This window comes from Lissotriton helveticus, chromosome 4_1 (genome assembly GCF_964261635.1).
Source record: "Lissotriton helveticus chromosome 4_1, aLisHel1.1, whole genome shotgun sequence".
Classification (NCBI taxonomy): Eukaryota; Metazoa; Chordata; class Amphibia; order Caudata; family Salamandridae; genus Lissotriton; species Lissotriton helveticus.
Window position 1 is genome coordinate 435,639,045 of NC_136063.1, and position 19,974 is coordinate 435,659,018.

Here is a 19,974-nt window from a genome sequence, read left to right on the forward strand (position 1 = left end):
GATCTGCCCAGGATCACACGATTCAGGTAGGGACGGTACACATGTAACTTTACTGAAGTGTGGGTCACCTGTGCCCGCTGGTGACACTTGGGCGGCTCGGTCACATCTTCTCTCACTGATTTAAAACACAAGCCTCTCTAACACACGTCCAAGATACACTGTCTCGCTGTTACAGCCCTTTAGAACCGTGCACACTTTTCGTATTGTTATGTGTATATTTACACATGCCTGCGAACCATATATATTTCTGATAGTATACAAGTGGCTACAGAGACTCAAAAAAGGAAAGGCTGGCTGCAGCCATATTTGGATTCTCAATGAAAAGGTTAGCACAATGAGTGCTGCAGACCACTGGCGGCATTTAACTTAGACGTCCTGTGTAAACTAGGGTACCATATGGTAGGAACTTATGGGGTAAGTTTAAATATACCAATCGGGGGTATGCCAGTTTCATTATGTTGAAAGAGGGCGTACCGGCAATCAACACTTTACCTCTGGTTAGCAGGGGTACAGCACACAGAGTTCTGTAGTCAGCAGAAACAATCAATGCACAAAGCTGTGATAACACCACACAAAAGATGGCCAATTTCAGCAGACCTTTACATATTTTTACATAATCTGCCGAGAAGGATTCCCCATTGAGCCATAAACTATGATTCAATTGATCTGGGATGTGCCCGTTGTTGAGACAATGTATTACCACAATGATGGGGTGCACTAATCTTCTTAAATGTCCTACTAGTATCACTGCCAATGTCTGTTCAATTGAAGTCAAAGTAAAGGTTGTTAGCTATTGTGGTTTGAAGTCTTGACTATATAGTCTCTACCAAGTCATTATCATTCCTAAATAACACTTTGCCAAAAATACCTTGCCAACACGTTTCACAATGATTTAGATTACTTTTTTAATCCAATATATTTGTAACAAATACTGTTTCACAGTAACTTTTCTCTCCATCTAGGTATGACGGCTGTATTCAGTGTTGTGCAAGCAGCAGAGCGCTCCAGACTTTCTACCTTGTTCCAAGGCACCAATGCAACACAACGAAGATGCTCTCCTGTAAGAGCCGTTGAAATCATCGTAACACTGAGGTAGTGGATAACAAAAATGTGAAGATAATATATGAAATTCTGTCTTCAGGTTGTCTTTCATGAAAACAATTTCACTTATAGAGTAAACAATATTGAGCTATTTAACACAACCTAAACATAACCTAAAATATATTTATAATTCTCAACATAATCACAAATGTTTTGATCATAGACCCATCTTACAGTCGGAAACTGGGCTACAAGTAGCAGCATTGGATCAGAATGGGCCTTGGACAAGAGGAATAAAAGACTACCTAAGATGGAGTCTCACCAACATATCTTGTGCCTCTTTTACAAAAAAAAGCGTTGGCAAAGCCAATAGGTCTCGACAACAAAAGCTATTTGCTTTGTCAATGTCTTTTAGTCATGCCGCAGAGCAGCCCAGCTGCTTTGAAACAGGGCTGAAAGTTTGGGGGAAAAAAGCGATTGGACATGATCAGCATTGACTACGTGATAGCCTTTTTTTGTGATGTTACAGGAGGGGGCATGCAACAATGCAGAAAGGGCAAGCGGGTGGGAGAGGGCAAGTAGCAACGTGAGGGCTAATATGACAACAATGTAGTAGTACTGTCAAAAAATGAACCGCATTATACTACATAATTTGCCTTTTCTTGCTACATAAAAATGTAAGTAGCCATATTCGTAAGTCACAAAGGACACATAAGTAAGTGAAAGTGGCTTAATTGGGGGCTTTGTAGAAAAAGCAGGTAGAAGGAAAATAAACATAGCCAAATGCTGCGGTCTAAGACAGTTAGAGCAAACAAGTGGTTTAAATACTATCCAAAGCATGGTAGCAGGTAGGTTGAGCACTCACGAAAGATATCTGCATGTAAGCCAGCCTTTTATCCTTATTAGTCTACTTGATGGGGTATATTTTTCTAGGCTACACCAAAACAACGTTACCATTATGGAACCGGCTGTAATGTTTTAACAGGTTGTGTTTGAGTAGTCCTGGTTCGTAATACAGTTGTATAAATAACTAGCTTTTACAGTGTATGTTACCACAGTCTTGCCACTGGGTAGCTCTAAAACCTTGCATCACTGTTACTTAACAGATACTCATTTTACTGACTGAGGAAGGATGAAAGGTCGATACAATTCTGCATTAGAACTGAGAATGTGCATCTGCAATTATAAAGCATTTTATCAGTGGGTCTTCGGCCACTTGAAGGAACATGTAGCTCTATTCCTTTTGTGAAATATTCAGGCGCTTGGCTGATAACTTCTTTACATGTTGAATTTAAATCAAATTCACTTTCTCATTGGCAATCAACAAAGGCGATGAACTAGTGACCGTATCTATTTACTAATTGGAGTTTTTCCTTGCAGATCTCTGGCGCAGACACTTGACCCACTGAGATGTAATACAGGAAGATTTATTTTAACCAACCAGGGGCGTAATATGGTAAAAGCACGTTTTCATGGTTGTCGCCTGGTGAACCTTTAAAAAGGTGCGCTGGGCGCAAACAGTGAAAATGTGCTCTATTACCATTTATTTATTTATTTATTTATTTATTTATTTTCTGACATTTATAGAGCGCGAACAATTACCCTTGGGTGTCTCGGCGCTAGACTGCAGTTATGTCATTCCTTAGAGGTGAGGATGCGGAAGGTGTACTATATTTATTGGTTGAACAACCACGTCTTCAGATTTTTCCTAAACTGTAAGAGCGATGGACTGGCTTTGATGTGGTATGGTAAGGTATTCCAAATTTTGGGGGCCGCAACTAGGAAACGGCGGTCACCCCACGTCACTGTTCTGCTTCGTGGGACCACTAATTGGTTAAGTGCTGAAGATCGTAACTTTCTAGCAGGACTGTAAGGTATTAGGTGATCTTTAAGGAAGCGAGGCCCCTGATCCTGCATTACTTTGTAAACTATGCACATCGCTTTAAACTTTATCCTGTTTTGAATGGACAGCCAATGGTAGGACCTCAGAGTATCTGAGATGGGTGCGAATTTTGGTTTTTTGGACAGCAGGCGTGCTGCCGCATTTTGTACCGTCTGCAACTTCTTTGTGACTCTAGATTGTGCATTCAGAAAGAGTCCGTTGCAGTAATCTAGTGAACTTAAAACCAATGACGTGACCAGGGTCTTGGCGGCTGTGTCAGGTAGAAAAGGCAAGATTTTCCTGATTATTCTGAGTTTAAAATGGGCCGTGGACGCTACCTTATTGGCGTGAGCCATAAAGTTCAGCTGATTGTCAAAGGTAACTCCCAGATTTCTCACCTTGGGGGTTGGGCAGGGTGGGGTGCCGGATGTTGATGGCCACCAAATATTGGGCCACGGTGGCAGGAGGTTGCCAAAGATGACGACCTCCGTTTTCTCGGAATTGAGCTTCAGGCAGTTTCCTGCCATCCACTCACCGATAGCTATCATGCCTCCTTGGAACCTTTCTGCCACCTCCTGTCCGTCACCCTTTATGGCCAACACCAACTGTGTGTCGTCTGCGTACGAGGTTAGGCTCATCCCATGTGCCTTGATGACACTGGCAAGGTCCGACACATAGATGTTAAAAAGTGTCGGCACCATGAATGTGCTGCCTGCAGGGGAGCCGCAAACTCGTGCTGCCCTGGGAGCAGGGCATTCAGGTGAAAACCGGAGCAGCTGCTTTACAGCCGCTCTGTGTTTTCTCTGTAAAGGCGGCACCCATCTACACTTTTGAAGGGGATTAGACATCCCATGCAGGTGGGTGCAGGCATGGGACCCCTGCGCAAACTCAAGGAGATAATGGACAGAGTGCTGAAACGTTTCAGACACATACCCCCAGTCACAGATCTGGGTTGAATTCATCATCGTTCTTTAACTCACTTCTCCACCCCAGTTCAGACATAGCTATATGCATATCAGTCTTGACCCTGGGCCTTATGGGAACAGTCCAGACCGAACTGCAAAGCCATGTCTTCCCCGGATCGGAAACAAGCACCCTGGGACCGGTTTCGGGCTAACGGCCTTCATCAGCCAGGCTAGCTTAAATCCAGTGGCAAAGTGAGCAAGGGACCCACGTCTGGGCATACCCTGCCAACTTAGGGCGTACTTACCCCCTGCTAGAGGGCTGCCAAAAGTAGGTGCACTCGCAGTGCACCACCTACTAGGTGGCGCACTGTGAGTGCGCCTCCCGAGGGCTTCTTTACCACTGCGCCCGTGTCTATAATATGGCCTCGGCGCAGACGCAAAGGGATTCCCTCATTTACATGGGGCACATCCTCATGCAAATGAGGGAACACCCTCTGCAGCTAGTGCTGATGCTTTATGTGTGCCAGCGCTATCGATATTACCGAAGGGGGCCACACAAACATCTGCGCCCCGCACAAGCGCCTGCAGCCCCTTCTGTAATACCAATTTGCCCCGGGGTTGGGGGGCGCAAAGCCGGTACAAACGTCTGTGGTGCCCCTGGGGCACCCACTGTAATACGGCCCCAGTTATTAAACACTATCATTAGAAACCTCGAGAAATGGTGCTACGAGGGACGAAACAATATAACATGCTGGAGGGCGGAATTTACAGTACTGGAAGAAAGAGGAGCCGCAACAAAGACAAGGTCGTGAAAGGACCCTCATTCTTTTAGTTTACGTCCAAGGTAGGCCTTTCAGCACCTGTTGGTCAAGGACCTAGAGGGATCGCGATTTACACAAAGGAAAGAAAACATTTTATTCACCCACAGTGTAGCTAAAAAACAACTCCAGTAATGCAAGAACAACCTCCTCACAATGTTTCGACACTTTTGTGGCATTCGTCTAAGTGATTAAATATTCACAAACTGAACAACAAGTGTGTTTAATGGATTAAGAAGTCTTTTTCTAATTGTGTATGGGAAGCTTGTTTTCTTCTTATGTAATGTAATGAATATTTCTTATGAAATTAATTCTTTCTAATTCCCCATGAGATAGGATCCTTTTCCTACATATTTCAGCTTTATTTACTAACATGGTTTTACACATTGTTTTTCAGGAAATGACCGTTTTCACAATGAGCTTGCTGGCTTCTACAATAGCAAGAATATACCCCAGGGTGAAGCAAAGCAATATTCCTTTTTGTGTGATGAATATAGGAAGAAGAGAAAATGGAAATTGGATTACCCTCAAAAAGCCTTTGCCGGTTTCCTTGTTCAAGTCTTCCAGTGTAGCCGCTTCTTTTCCTGGGTGGCGAAGTAATTGTATTTTGACTTTTGGGAAACATTTTCTGTCTACTAAAGCCAGTAGTTCAGAGGTTAATTTGCCAGAAAAACTTCAACCTTCTATTAGCCATCATCTGCAGAAGAAAAATCCACCGTTCAGCACAGATATTGCAGCAGTACGTGATGGTAAGTTAAATTTCAAACTAGAGGGTCTTAACATTACATTTCCTATATTCAGACAATTTTCCAAAGTATGTAGTTCTGTAGTATTTTCCTTCACTAGAAATAAGTATATGCTTTCTTTTTTTTTAACTCTTTATATTGACAGATAACAAAGAAATTAAACACAAATAAACCAAAAAAATAAGCATCAGGTGATACAGTACATTTCCTTCGTTGGGATTTATCAAAAGAGAGGGAAAGATGGTAGGGCTTTTATGTAGGTCCAGCGTACTTGCCCAAGTAACAGTGTAACAGAGAGGGTACGCAGTTCCTAGGTGACGTAGTAGTCACCGTAACTCACCTAGACAAGTGTGTCCGGTGAAGTCAGTAAAACAGGGGTCATAACAGTGGAGGAGGAGGGGAATTCCTCCTAGTGGAACTAGGGCTCTTACACACCCAGCAAGCTAGGTGTCATGCTTCATCATTTGAGCCTGCTCCTCGTTGGGCCGGTGCTGCAATGCCCAACGGGCACCCTTTATAGGGGCTCTTTGTCAGAGATCTTTTATTCCTTGCCGTAAGGGTGCAGTGGGGGTGAGGGGGCCTAGTCTACTGTAGATGTAAGTGTAGTGTGTTAAAATAGGTTAAGGATTCCTCTGTAAGACTTTATTCTGGTGGGTACCTTACCTAAAAAAAAAATAGAAAAGGAGGGTAGAGTGTTCTATATCCCAAGTGAAAGAACCTCTTGTGAGAAGTTGGCCTGGTATATGATGTTCACTATTCTAGTGAGCACCTTGCACCAGTCCAAACAACCCTTATGGTGATGGTTGTAAAGTCAACCTTATAGACCAGCTATCCTAGTGCTAGCATGGACAAAGCAGTCTTAGGCTAAACCCAAGAGGGTATGTGAAGCCAGCTGTTTTACCATATGCAATCCCTTTAATACCAAATGAAAGGAGACCACACAGGTTATATATATATAAAATATATATGTATTTATTACTAAATTAATCCTCTGAACGCTTTATGAGGTCAGAGGCACAAGCACATAACAAGATACTTAATTATCATACAATAACTTGCACAAAATACAGTAATGCCCTAGGGGCACTTCAAACCATATACTAAAATAGTGGTATAAGAACCACGTCACGAACAAAGGATAGGCCTAGGGCCTGGAGAATCGCTGGGGCTACGCTGTACTACCAAAGGATAGGGAGCAGGAGGCCCACGGGATGCATGTGCAGTGTCTTTACACACACGCGAGTTACCATAGAGTTAGAATGGGAACGAAAGAATTGGAAACTAGTTCTTTTAGGTCACTTCCGGATGGACTAGGAGAAAGCCACTGAAAACTAGGACACTAGGATAGTTAATACCCACAGGAGCACCGGAGTACTCTCGTTACCTCTCCCACAGGAAGCGGCTGCATAGGTGTCAAAGTGTGTCGGGTTTCGTCGCTGAATCCTATGGAGCCGTGACGAAAGATGCTGCAGGCGACCAGGAGGGAAGTGTCCGGTTGGATCCAAGGGCGGATTGAGGATGAAGAGTATCTGAAAGCAGAGGGGACAGAGTCTGGGTCACTAGCCAGTGACCAGGAAGGAACCAGGCGAATGCGCGAAGCAATCAGGTGATGTCGTGAAGCTTGTCTCTACAGCCACGTGGACCAGGAGGTGTTGCTAAGACATACCTTTTACTGTTAATGTTCCATCCCCTCAACTGACTGACAATTCAGCTGGATAGATGTACCCTTTTCACTCCATTCTGAGCCAATTATGGAAAATCTTGAAGCAATAGGGAAGTCAAGGTAGTAGTCCATGTATTGATCAAGCTGAAGTATTGGTGATTGGATCTGTTAGCACCAAAATAATAGGGATACACTAACCAATCAATCTGAAAGTCTTGGAGTATTCACAACTGTGCATATGAGTATTTTTTAAACTATATGGGGATACCTATTATGGGGAACAGTGAAGGGTGCCCAGGGGATCGTAGGTTGTGAAAAGAGATGTGACTGAAGCTATATCAGCTGTTACAGAATAGTCTAAAATCAATTGCGTTCCCTTCCGCTCTCCGGACAGGGAATCCAAGAGGCTGGAAAGCTTTGTGAAAACATTTTTCTCTTCCACCAGTCTAGCATTGCAGTCGGTGACCACCGCATGTCTTTTGGGCTGTTATTCCCATTCGATATGGGACAAGGTTGCACAGATGCTGCCCGAGTTTCTGAGGAGTACCAAATCTACTCTCACCAGTCAATTCAAACTGGAGAGATGTAGCGAAGTTCGCCCATCCAATGTGGCTTGGACACAACAGACTGGCTGTGCATAGTGATTTCCATGACGGTGGCCGTACATCACCACCCCTGGCTGAGAACTGTGCAGATGAGCGTTTTTTAAACTATGTGGGTATACCTATTATGGGGAACACTAAAGGGTGCCCAGGGGATCCTAGGTTGTGAAAAGAGATGTCACTGGAGCGATATCAGCTGTTTCAAAATAGTCTAAAAATAAATATCATTTTGCCATAGTATTTGGAAAATGCGAAAAGAAATATCTGAACCTCTGCAGATTTTGAAATGTTAATATGTTAGTGGAAGACAATGTAGGAAGGTGGATATCTGACTATGGTTACCCCCAAACTTTTTGCCTGGTGTTTAGCTGGTTTTTGACATAGTTGGCCTGGGATCCTGCATTCAGGGCCCCAGGCTAATTGCTCTCTCCTTAAAATGGACTCCATGTACCTTAGGTACATACCCAATTGGAATTGGTTCACCTTATTGGCCCCTGTAACAGTGTACCCAGGTACCCAGGGCATAGGTGCTTCCAAGGCCTACCAGGGGCTGCAGCATGTATTGTGCCACCCCTGGCCTGGCCTCCATATTTGACACAACTGGCTGATCACTCAGCTAGGGTAAGTCGGTGTAACCACCCCTTACTTAGGTGTAGTATGCCTATACCTAACCTAAAATGGACACATATGTTCCTATCAGTCACTCCTATGGAAGGCCTCATCAATCCTGGAGGCAGAGTGCTTGGAAATATGTGAGATAGTGCTCTGGCATGAGCTGAGCCTGTCTACAGCTTTCGGAACCATGTCCTTTAGCTGTTTCATGATATTGCCATACCATATACTCTTAAGTGCATTATGAACCTCGCGGTTAAATGCTATCTTGGGTTTGGCTTTATCAAAACATGTCGAGTAAGGTGTCATACGAATTGGAACACTACCCCCTCGCCAGTTCTGGCGACGGGGGTAGCATTCCACCCTTCTAGAGGGACACGACATGTACCTAGCCTGAACCCCGGTTAAAGTTAAACAGAGCCTTAGCATCTCAAAATGGATGCTGCCACCACAGACACAAGTCTGACCTCCTGCTGCTGGGAGTCCTGCCAGCGAGGGCAGCTTGGACAAAGGGTTTCCTGCCTGGGGAGGTGCTAGCACCACTCCAGACAGGATTTTGTGTATTGGGTAGGACAGGGCTGAATAGAATCAGACATGCCTGGGGCACACAAGGTGTCCCTGTGCATAGGCCAGTTCAAACCGGTGCTGGGGCTTTCCAGCCCCAGTCCTGGCGCGAAACTGGACAAAGGAAAGGGGGTGTAACCACTCCCCTTCCTGGTTCCACCCAGAGGAGGGACCTAGTAGGTGATCCGCCCCCCCCAGATTCGAATAAGAGTGGGAGCTGTGTCCTGAGACTTCAGATCATCCTGAATCAACTTGAAATACAGAAGAAGACTGGACTTCGACATTCTGCTGCACAGAAGACGGAAGAGAATCTCCCTTGTGGCCAAGGAGTGACCACCCTGTGAACACAGGCACCAACCAGCAACTCGACGTCTGCTTTGCCGCCGCCTCCCGCCCGAGCCCAGAGCCTGACAAGACCCAGACTCCCAGACTTCTCACCGCCCGATCCACAGTCCCTGCAAAGAAGGGACCCGTGGAGGCACCGAGAGACGTGGGACCGGACCTCTTGAAAGACCCCCGAGAAGCTGACTGCGCAGCATCAGAGGCACCCTCGACGCTGTGCTTTGGGGTTTGAGAAGCCCCAACCTCGAGCAGCCCTTGCACCGAAGATCAGCCCCCCAGCATCTCCACGATCTGCGTGGGGCCCTTCGACGCGCCATCCCGGCCACTTGCCACGTGGCTAGCGGCCATCTTGGCGACGAAACCTTCAATTTACACTGCGGGTCTGGTTGCTCCAGACTTGCCCTCACTCCTGTAAAAAGGAGTACCTGCTCTGACCTTGCTGGTCCGAGTAACAAGCCTTTTTCGATTCCTGCGTGGCTTGCAGTAGCCAAGGCCTGTTTGCTTCAATCAAGTTGCCGACACCGCCAACAGCGAGAAGCCTGCGTGGGACAGCTCGTGACCGACTCCTGGACGTCTTCGACCCCTCGTGTCCACGTGGCTGCAGAGAGAAGCTACACCTCGACGCCTGTTTGCACCCGACATTGCCTGGTTCCAATCTGGTTCCACGGTGGTCACTGGCTAGTGACTTTGAACATTGTCCCCTCTGCTTTCAGGTCTTCACCTCTTCAGATCCACCCTTGGATCCACCGGAACTCTTCACCTTGAGTCGCCTGCAGCATCTTCAGCTCCAAGCACCATCGACCTGCGTGACGAAACCCGACACTACTTCGACCCTGTGCCACCGCTTCCTGTGGGTGAGGTAACTCAGCTCCGCCGGTGTTCCCACACTGGTACACACCTCTAGGGTCTGTGTCTAAAGTTTCATCCTTCTAGGTCACTCGGAAGGTTCCTTTTTAACTAACTTTGTAACTTTTACGCACCATTGACATTGCATTGGTAAAGCGTGCACTTTCCGCACTGCACCCGAGTCCCGCGGGCCTTTCCCGACTTCTTCACTGCTAGTCCCGAACAGCTCCAGCGATTCCCCAGGCCCTAGGCCTCTTCACTTTCCCCATAGTGGTCCTTATACCACTATTTTAGTATATGGTTTAGGTGGCCCCTAGGGCTCATCCATAATTGTGCAACTTTGTGTATTTAAACTGTGTTTTGTTTTAACGCATTTGCTTCTGTGCTCATAAAGAGTATCAGGGTTATTTGTAGAAATAAATCTATATATATTTTCAATATATATCTGTGTGGTGTCCTTTCATTTGGTATTCAAGGGGATTGTGTATGGTAAAACAGCTTGCTTCACATGCCTTTACAGAGTTTAGCCTAAGACTGCTTAGTCCATGCTACCCCTAGGATAGCTTGTCTATAAGGTTGACTTTACAACCTGCACCATAAGGGTTGCTTGGCATGGTACAAGGTGACTAGTGAGCATCATATACCAGGCCAACTTCTCACATTGGTGAGCAGCGGATTGGGATTTGAGCTTGCTGTTGTTTTACCATTACAATCTTTGAAAATATCATTTGAAAGATCGTACCGGTACCTGATAGGTACACTAAAACAAGACTAGATATACTTAAGTTCTACTGAACTTAGTTGTTGTAGAGGATAGGGAGTAGCACACCCCGACTACAACTACTAGATAGGTTTTGTAGGAAAACACAAGTGTAGGTAGATTGCAACACATCCACCACACTAGAGCAATGTCTGGAGCAGAGGGATCCACTGGAACCACCTCTGTTGAGAGTGACCCTCCAAGGGCACCATCCAAATTTGCTATCTTTCCATTTAAGGAACTGAGGCAACTGTGTTCCATGAGAGGAATCAAAACAGGTCCTACTCCTACAGCAGGACACCTCAGAGAGCTATTAGACCAGTCTGAAGCTCTAAAGAACTCCAAACCAGGCACCTCAGGGACTGGTGAGGAAGTTTCTCCTTCTGAAGATGATAACCCTGATGCCCCTGCCCCTGTCATCCAGATAGATGAGGAAGACCAGACCCCTGGGAATTCTCAGCCTGAGGAAGAAGAGGGAGAGGGGGTAGAAGAAAGTAATTCTGATGATGATAGAGATAGCCAGGTGTTAGTCAGCAGGCTTAACCAGGCTAACTTAAGCTTATTTGGGACTGAAGGTGGGTCCAACCCATTCAGACCCCCAAATGGACTTAACCAGGAGCATCGGAGGAGGAGGAATCACTCAGGTGAGTCCAATACTTCCCATGTTTCTAAAGGTTCTCATGGTAACTCCAGAAGGGAGTTCACTAGCCCTCAGAGAAGGGAACATGAGGCCAAAATGAGAGAGGCTGAACTTAGGATCCAGAGACAAGAATTAGAAGTTGCCCTGGCCAAAGAGAAACTTGCTAGAGCAAGGCAGCCTAGAGAGAGTGGATTAGATTCCACTGGTGGCAGCACTATCCCTAAGGATAAAGACAGGTCCTATGACAATAGAAACCTGAGTAAGATTGTGCCCCCCTACAAAGTTGGGGATGATATCCACAAATGGATGACTGCACTTGCGAGAGCTTGCAAAGTACAGCAGGTCCCTCAGGAGCAGTGGGCAGCAATCTTGTGGCTCTCCTTTGAAGGTAGAGGCAGAGACAGACTCCTCACAGTTAGTGATGGGGATTCTAGAAACTACCTGGTTCTGAGAGTGCTCTGATTGATGGGTTAGGCTTAACCACTGAACAGTACAGGTTAATGTTCAGAGACACCCAGAAGACACAGACTCAGGACTGGTCTGAATTTGTTGAATGTTCCACTAAGGCTCTGGAGGGCTGGTTGCTGGGAAGTAAGGTTACTGACTATACAGGATTGTATAATTTCATTATGAGAGAGCAAATCTTAAGTAATTGTCAAAATCAGCTTCTACATCAGCACCTGGTTGACTCTGATCTGACCTCCCCACAAGAATTGGGTAGGAGGGCAGACAAATGGGTCAGAACCAGGATCAGGCCTAAGAACCAGGGTGGTGACCAAAAGAAAGAGACTACCAAGCCTCAAGAGAAGGGTGGGGATAAAAGTAAGGAAAAGACTTCCCCAGGGCCCCAAAACTCCAAGGATGGGGGTGGGTCCCAAGACACTTCTTCAACCCAGAAAAAGCCTTATGGTCATGTCTGTAAACAGGTTGGGCATTATAAAACAGACAGCTGTTGTCCCAAGAATGGCAATAAAGAGAATATACCTCCACAGCCAGCTCCAACACCTCCTGTTACCGTCAGCAGTAATCCCCCAGGAAGTGGGAGCACACCCAGGAATCTGGGTGGGTTTACTTTTGGAGGACAGGTGGATTCTGGCCTAACCAGGTCCCCTACCTCAGATACTCTTGTCTATGAGACTGGCATGGGGTTTGCCAATTTCACTGCTTGCCCAAACACTTTGAGCAAGTATAGACAGGAGCCCCTCATCAATGGCTTGAAAGTTGAGGCCTTTAGAGACACAGGGGCTAGCATCACCATGTTGGCTGAATGTCTAGTCCCCTCAAGGCAACTTTTACCTGATGCCACATATCAGGTGACAAACATTGATGGAATAGAAACCAATCACCCCATGGCAGTAGTAAATCTTAGCTGGGGAGGTGTCACTGGCCCAAAGAGAGTGGCAGTGTCATCAAACTTGCCTGTAGATTGTCTACTGGGGAATGATTTAGAAATCTCAGCCTGGGCTGAGGTGGAACAAGAAACCCATTCTAGAATGGTAAATCTCCATGGAAAGGTTAATGGGGCTGTGATGGCTACAGCCCCAATCCAAGATGTCCTTCCTGAAAAGGTTGGTAGGGCTGAGCAAACCTCAGCCCCATCTTTAGCTAACTTCCCTCCTGAAAAGATTAGCAGGGCTGTGATGGTAACAGCCCATACCCAAACTGACTCTCCTCCTGAAAAGGTTGGTGGGGCTGTGATGGCCACAGCCCAAACTCAAACTGATACATGTGTTGTGAAGCCTGAAAAGATGGATCACTCCACACAAACAGAGAGCATTGAGGAGGAAGAGAAATCTCCCTCCCACCAGACTTTAGGAAAGGATCAGCCTCCTCAGGGAACTGATCTTACCCCTGATGAAGGAACTGTCCCAGAGGTTGTTAGGCCTGGCCTGACAAAGCCTCTGCTGACAGTGGACCCTTCTCAGGTGGGACCCAGTCTGGAGCAGGTATCCTGCCCCTCTCTACCTTGCCTTACTCAGCCCAGGGCTGCAGAGGACAAGAAGGACAGTGAGCCCCAAAGGGCCCCCTGTCAAATAAAGCACCCCCATCAACAGATTAGGGGCACCGAAACTAGTAGCCCTAGTGAGGTAAAAACTTTAAAAACTCCTGAGGGAGCCCCCTTAAAAGTAGTTAGGGACCTCCCACAGATGGATTCTGTTGGGCACAGCCAAACCTGGGACCCCAAGGCCCCAAACCTGACCTGTCCCTCCAGTAAGCCAACAAGAGGGACCCAGCCTCCAGCTTTAGGTAGCCAGAGGTTGACCCTGAGAGCACAGTGCAACTCAGTCAAAGAAAGAAAGGCACACATGGTGGAGAGTGATTGGAGGAAGCTGAGTCCTACAGAGGGATCTCGCTTCAGTACTCCATCCCAACACCAGCCTTTAACTTTGCAAAGACACACCACAGGTAGAGATTCCCTATGGTGGAGACCCTCAGATACCCTTGGGGTGAGGGATTGCTTAGTGGACCATGAGACAGGGGGTAACCAAGCCAGAGCTGGTACTTCCTTATATGGCCACTTAGGCAATATATGCTTACCTGGTCAAGGATAGCCTTATCTCCTTTCTTTGGGGGGGGGGTTATGTAGGAAGGTGGATATCTGACTATGGTTACCCCCAAACATTTTGCCTGGTGTTTAGCTGGTTTTTGACATAGTTGGCCTGGGATCCTGCTATTCAGGGCCCCAGGCTAATTGCTCTCTCCTTAAAATGGACTCCATGTACCTTAGGTACATACCCAATTGGAATTGGTTCACCTTATTGGTCCCTGTAACAGTGTGCCCAGGTACCCAGGGCATAGGTGCTTCCAAGGCCTACCAGGGGCTGCAGCATGTATTGTGCCACCCCTGGCCTGGCCTCCATATTTGACACAACTGGCTGATCACTCAGCTGGGGTAAGTCGGTGTAACCACCCCTTACTTAGGTGTAGTATGCCTATACCTAACCTAAAATGGACACATATGTTCCTATCAGTCACTCCTATGGAAGGCCTCATCAATCCTGGAGGCAGAGTGCTTGGAAATATGTGAGATAGTGCTCTGGCATGAGCTGAGCCTGTCTACAGCTTTCGGAACCATGTCCTTTAGCTGTTTCATGATATTGCCATACCATATACTCTTAAGTGCATTATGAACCTCGCGGTTAAATGCTATCTTGGGTTTGGCTTTATCAAAACATGTCGAGTAAGGTGTCATACGAATTGGAACACTACCCCCTCGCCAGTTCTGGCGACGGGGGTAGCATTCCACCCTTCTAGAGGGACACGACATGTACCTAGCCTGAACCCCGGTTAAAGTTAAACAGAGCCTTAGCATCTCAAAATGGATGCTGCCACCACAGACACAAGTCTGACCTCCTGCTGCTGGGAGTCCTGCCAGCGAGGGCAGCTTGGACAAAGGGTTTCCTGCCTGGGGAGGTGCTAGCACCACTCCAGACAGGATTTTGTGTATTGGGTAGGACAGGGCTGAATAGAATCAGACATGCCTGGGGCACACAAGGTGTCCCTGTGCATAGGCCAGTTCAAACCGGTGCTGGGGCTTTCCAGCCCCAGTCCTGGCGCGAAACTGGACAAAGGAAAGGGGGTGTAACCACTCCCCTTCCTGGTTCCACCCAGAGGAGGGACCTAGTAGGTGATCCGGCCCCCCAGATTCGAATAAGAGTGGGAGCTGTGTCCTGAGACTTCAGATCATCCTGAATCAACTTGAAATACAGAAGAAGACTGGACTTCGACATTCTGCTGCACAGAAGACGGAAGAGAATCTCCCTTGTGGCCAAGGAGTGACCACCCTGTGAACACAGGCACCAACCAGCAACTCGACGTCTGCTTTGCCGCCGCCTCCCGCCGGAGCCCGAGCCCAGAGCCTGATAAGACCCAGACTTTACACCGCCCGATCCACAGTCCCTGCAAAGAAGGGACCCGTGGAGGCACCGAGAGACGTGGGACCGGACCTCTTGAAAGACCCCCGAGAAGCTGACTGCGCAGCATCAGAGGCACCCTCGACGCTGTGCTTTGGGGTTTGAGAAGCCCCAACCTCGAGCAGCCCTTGCACCGAAGATCAGCCCCCCAGCATCTCCACGATCTGCGTGGGGCCCTTTTGCATCGTGCCACTCGACGCGCCATCCCGGCCACTTGCCACGTGGCTAGCGGCCATCTTGGCGACGAAACCTTCAATTTACACTGCCGGTCTGGTTGCTCCAGACTTGCCCTCACTCCTGTAAAAAGGAGTACCTGCTCTGACCTTGCTGGTCCGAGTAACGAGCCTTTTTCGATTCCTGCATGGCTTGCATTAGCCAAGGCCTGTTTGCTTCAATCAAGTTGCCGACACCGCCAACAGCGAGAAGCCTGCGTGGGACAGCTCGTGACCGACTCCTGGACGTCTTCGACCCCTCGTGTCCACGTGGCTGCAGAGAGAAGCTACACCTCGACGCCTGTTTGCACCCGACATTGCCTGGTTCCAATCTGGTTCCACGGTGGTCACTGGCTAGTGACTTTGAACATTGTCCCCTCTGCTTTCAGGTCTTCACCTCTTCAGATCCACCCTTGGATCCACCGGAACTCTTCACCTTGAGTCGCCTGCAGCATCTTCACCTCCAAGCACCATCGACCTGCGTGACGAAACCCGACACTACTTCGACCCTGTGCACCCGCTTCCTGTGGGTGAGGTAACTCAGCTCCGCCGGTGTTCCCACACTGGTACACACCTCTAGGGTCTGTGTCTAAAGTTTCATCCTTCTAGGTCACTCGGAAGGTTCCTTTTTAACTAACTTTGTAACTTTTACGCACCATTGACATTGCATTGGTAAAGCGTGCACTTTCCGCACTGCACCCGAGTCCCGCGGGCCTTTCCTGACTTCTTCACTGCTAGTCCCGAACAGCTCCAGCGATTCCCCAGGCCCTAGGCCTCTTCACTTTCCCCATAGTGGTCCTTATACCACTATTTTAGTATATGGTTTAGGTGGCCCCTAGGGCTCATCCATAATTGTGCAACTTTGTGTATTTAAACTGTGTTTTGTTTTAACGCATTTGCTTCTGTGCTCATAAAGAGTATCAGGGTTATTTGTAGAAATAAATCTATATATATTTTCAATATATATCTGTGTGGTGTCCTTTCATTTGGTATTCAAGGGGATTGTGTATGGTAAAACAGCTTGCTTCACATGCCTTTACAGAGTTTAGCCTAAGACTGCTTAGTCCATGCTACCCCTAGGATAGCTTGTCTATAAGGTTGACTTTACAACCTGCACCATAAGGGTTGCTTGGCATGGTACAAGGTGATCACTAGAACTAGTGATTCAGGAAAGGGGGTGGTGATGAACAGAGCGTCTGAATTAAGCAGACCACTCTTACCCAGTCCAAAGATCAGGGCTTGATCCATCACCGTTATTTAGCTCACTGCCCCATCCCAGCTCAGAACCTGGCTATATGCAAATTAGTCTGTCCCTGGCCCAGTGCATCATGGGAACAGGGCAGACCAAACTACCAAGCCAATTCTTCACCAGAAAGGAGACAAGCTACCGGGGACCGGTTTCTGGCATTTCAGCGTCGTCGGCCCAGCTTGCTTGAATCCTGATGGAGCAGTGAGCAAGGGACTCATGTCTGAGTATACCCTGCCACACCTATAGTGGCCAAAAACGATTCAGAAAAGGGGGTGGTGATGAACAGAGTGTCTGAATTAAGCAGACCACTCTTACCCAGTCCAAAGATCAGGGCTTGATCCATCACCGTTATTTAGCTCACTGCCCCATCCCAGCTCAGAACCTGGCTATATGCAAATTAGTCTGTCCCTGGCCCAGTGCATCATGGGAACAGGGCAGACCAAACTACCAAGCCAATTCTTCACCAGAAAGGAGACAAGCTACCGGGGACCAGTTTCTGGCATTTCAGCCTCGTCGGCCCGGCTTGCTTGAATCCTGATGGAGCAGTGAGCAAGGGACTCATGTCTGAGTATACCCTGCCACACCTATAGTGGCCAAAAACGATTCAGAAAAGGGGGTGGTGATGAACAGAGTGTCTGAATTAAGCAGACCACTCTTACCCAGTCCAAAGATCAGGGCTTGATCCATCACCGTTATTTAGCTCACTGCCCCATCCCAGCTCAGAACCTGGCTATATGCAAATTAGTCTGTCCCTGGCCCAGTGCATCATGGGAACAGGGCAGACCAAACTACCAAGCCAATTCTTCACCAGAAAGGAGACAAGCTACCGGGGACCGGTTTCTGGCATTTCAGCCTCGTCGGCCCGGCTTGCTTGAATCCTGATGGAGCAGTGAGCAAGGGACTCATGTCTGAGTATACCCTGCCACACCTATAGTGGCCAAAAACGATTCAGAAAAGGGGGTGGTGATGAACAGAGTGTTTGAATTAAGCAGACCACTCTTACCCAGTTCAAAGATCAGGGCTTGATCCATCACCGTTATTTAGCTCACTGCCCCATCCCAGCTCAGAACCTGGCTATATGCAAATTAATCTGTCCCTGGCCCAGTGCATCATGGGAACAGGGCAGACCAAACTACCAAGCCAATTCTTCACCAGAAAGGAGACAAGCTACCGGGGACCGGTTTCTGGCATTTCAGCCTCGTCGGCCCGGCTTGCTTGAATCCTGATGGAGCAGTGAGCAAGGGACTCATGTCTGAGTATACCCTGCCACACCTATAGTGGCCAAAAACGATTCAGAAAAGGGGGTGGTGATGAACAGAGTGTCTGAATTAAGCAGACCACTCTTACCCAGTCCAAAGATCAGGGCTTGATCCATCACCGTTATTTAGCTCACTGCCCCATCCCAGCTCAGAACCTGGCTATATGCAAATTAGTCTGTCCCTGGCCCAGTGCATCATGGGAACAGGGCAGACCAAACTACCAAGCCAATTCTTCACCAGAAAGGAGACAAGCTACCGGGGACCGGTTTCTGGCATTTCAGCCTCGTCGGCCCGGCTTGCTTGAATCCTGATGGAGCAGTGAGCAAGGGACTCATGTTTGAGTATACCCTGGCACACCTATAGTGGCCAAAAACGATTCAGAAAAGGGGGTGGTGATGAACAGAGTGTCTGAATTAAGCAGACCACTCTTACCCAGTCCAAAGATCAGGGCTTGATCCATGACCGTTATTTAGCTCACTGCCCCATCCCAGCACCTGGCTATATGCAAATTAGTCTGTCCCTGGCCCAGTGCATCATGGGAACAGGGCAGACCAAACTACCAAGCCAATTCTTCACCAGAAAGGAGACAAGCTACCGGGGACCGGTTTCTGGCATTTCAGCCTCGTCGGCCCGGCTTGCTTGAATCCTGATGGAGCAGTGAGCAAGGGACTCATGTCTGAGTATACCCTGCCACACCTATAGTGGCCAAAAACGATTCAGAAAAGGGGGTGGTGATGAACAGAGTGTCTGAATTAAGCAGACCACTCTTACCCAGTCCAAAGATCAGGGCTTGATCCATCACCGTTATTTAGCTCACTGCCCCATCCCAGCTCAGAACCTGGCTATATGCAAATTAGTCTGTCCCTGGCCCAGTGCATCATGGGAACAGGGCAGACCAAACTACCAAGCCAATTCTTCACCAGAAAGGAGACAAGCTACCGGGGACCGGTTTCTGGCATTTCAGCCTCGTCGGCCCGGCTTGCTTGAATCCTGATGGAGCAGTGAGCAAGGGACTCATGTCTGAGTATACCCTGCCACACCTATAGTGGCCAAAAACGATTCAGAAAAGGGGGTGGTGATGAACAGAGTGTCTGAATTGAGCAGACCACTCTTACCCAGTCCAAAGATCAGGGCTTGATCCATCACCGTTATTTAGCTCACTGCCCCATCCCAGCTCAGAACCTGGCTATATGCAAATTAGTCTGTCCCTGGCCCAGTACATCATGGGAACAGGGCAGACCAAACTACCAAGCCAATTCTTCACCAGAACGGAGACAAGCTACCGGGGACCGGTTTCTGGCATTTCAGCCTCGTCGGCCCGGCTTGCTTGAATCCTGATGGAGCAGTGAGCAAGGGACTCATGTCTGAGTATACCCTGCCACACCTATAGTGGCCAAAAACGAGTCAGAAAAGGGGGTGGTGATGAACAGAGTGTCTGAATTAAGCAGACCACTCTTACCCAGTCCAAAGATCAGGGCTTGATCCATCACCGTTATTTAGCTCACTGCCCCATCCCAGCTCAGAACCTGGCTATATGCAAATTAGTCTGTCCCTGGCCCAGTGCATCATGGGAACAGGGCAGACCAAACTACCAAGCCAATTCTTCACCAGAAAGGAGACAAGCTACCGGGGACCGGTTTCTGGCATTTCAGCCTCGTCGGCCCGGCTTGCTTGAATCCTGATGGAGCAGTGAGCAAGGGACTCATGTCTGAGTATACCCTGCCACACCTATAGTGGCCAAAAACGATTCAGAAAAGGGGGTGGTGATGAACAGAGTGTCTGAATTAAGCAGACCACTCTTACCCAGTCCAAAGATCAGGGCTTGATCCATCACCGTTATTTAGCTCACTGCCCCATCCCAGCTCAGAACCTGGCTATATGCAAATTAGTCTGTCCCTGTCCCAGTGCATCATGGGAAC

The 19,974-nt window shown here is 47.9% G+C and overlaps 1 protein-coding gene across 1 annotated transcript in view; it reads left to right on the top strand.

The window, feature by feature from the left end:
* The window catches only part of MTERF3 (mitochondrial transcription termination factor 3), a 233,996-nt gene that overhangs the window by 73,660 nt on the left and 140,362 nt on the right, over positions 1-19,974 (top strand). The window contains exons 2-3 of the mRNA XM_078687000.1: positions 963-1,092; positions 5,044-5,395. Coding sequence (XP_078543126.1) covers positions 5,047-5,395 — 349 coding nt within the window. The 5' untranslated portion in view covers positions 963-1,092; positions 5,044-5,046. The remainder of the gene's footprint in view (positions 1-962; positions 1,093-5,043; positions 5,396-19,974) is intronic.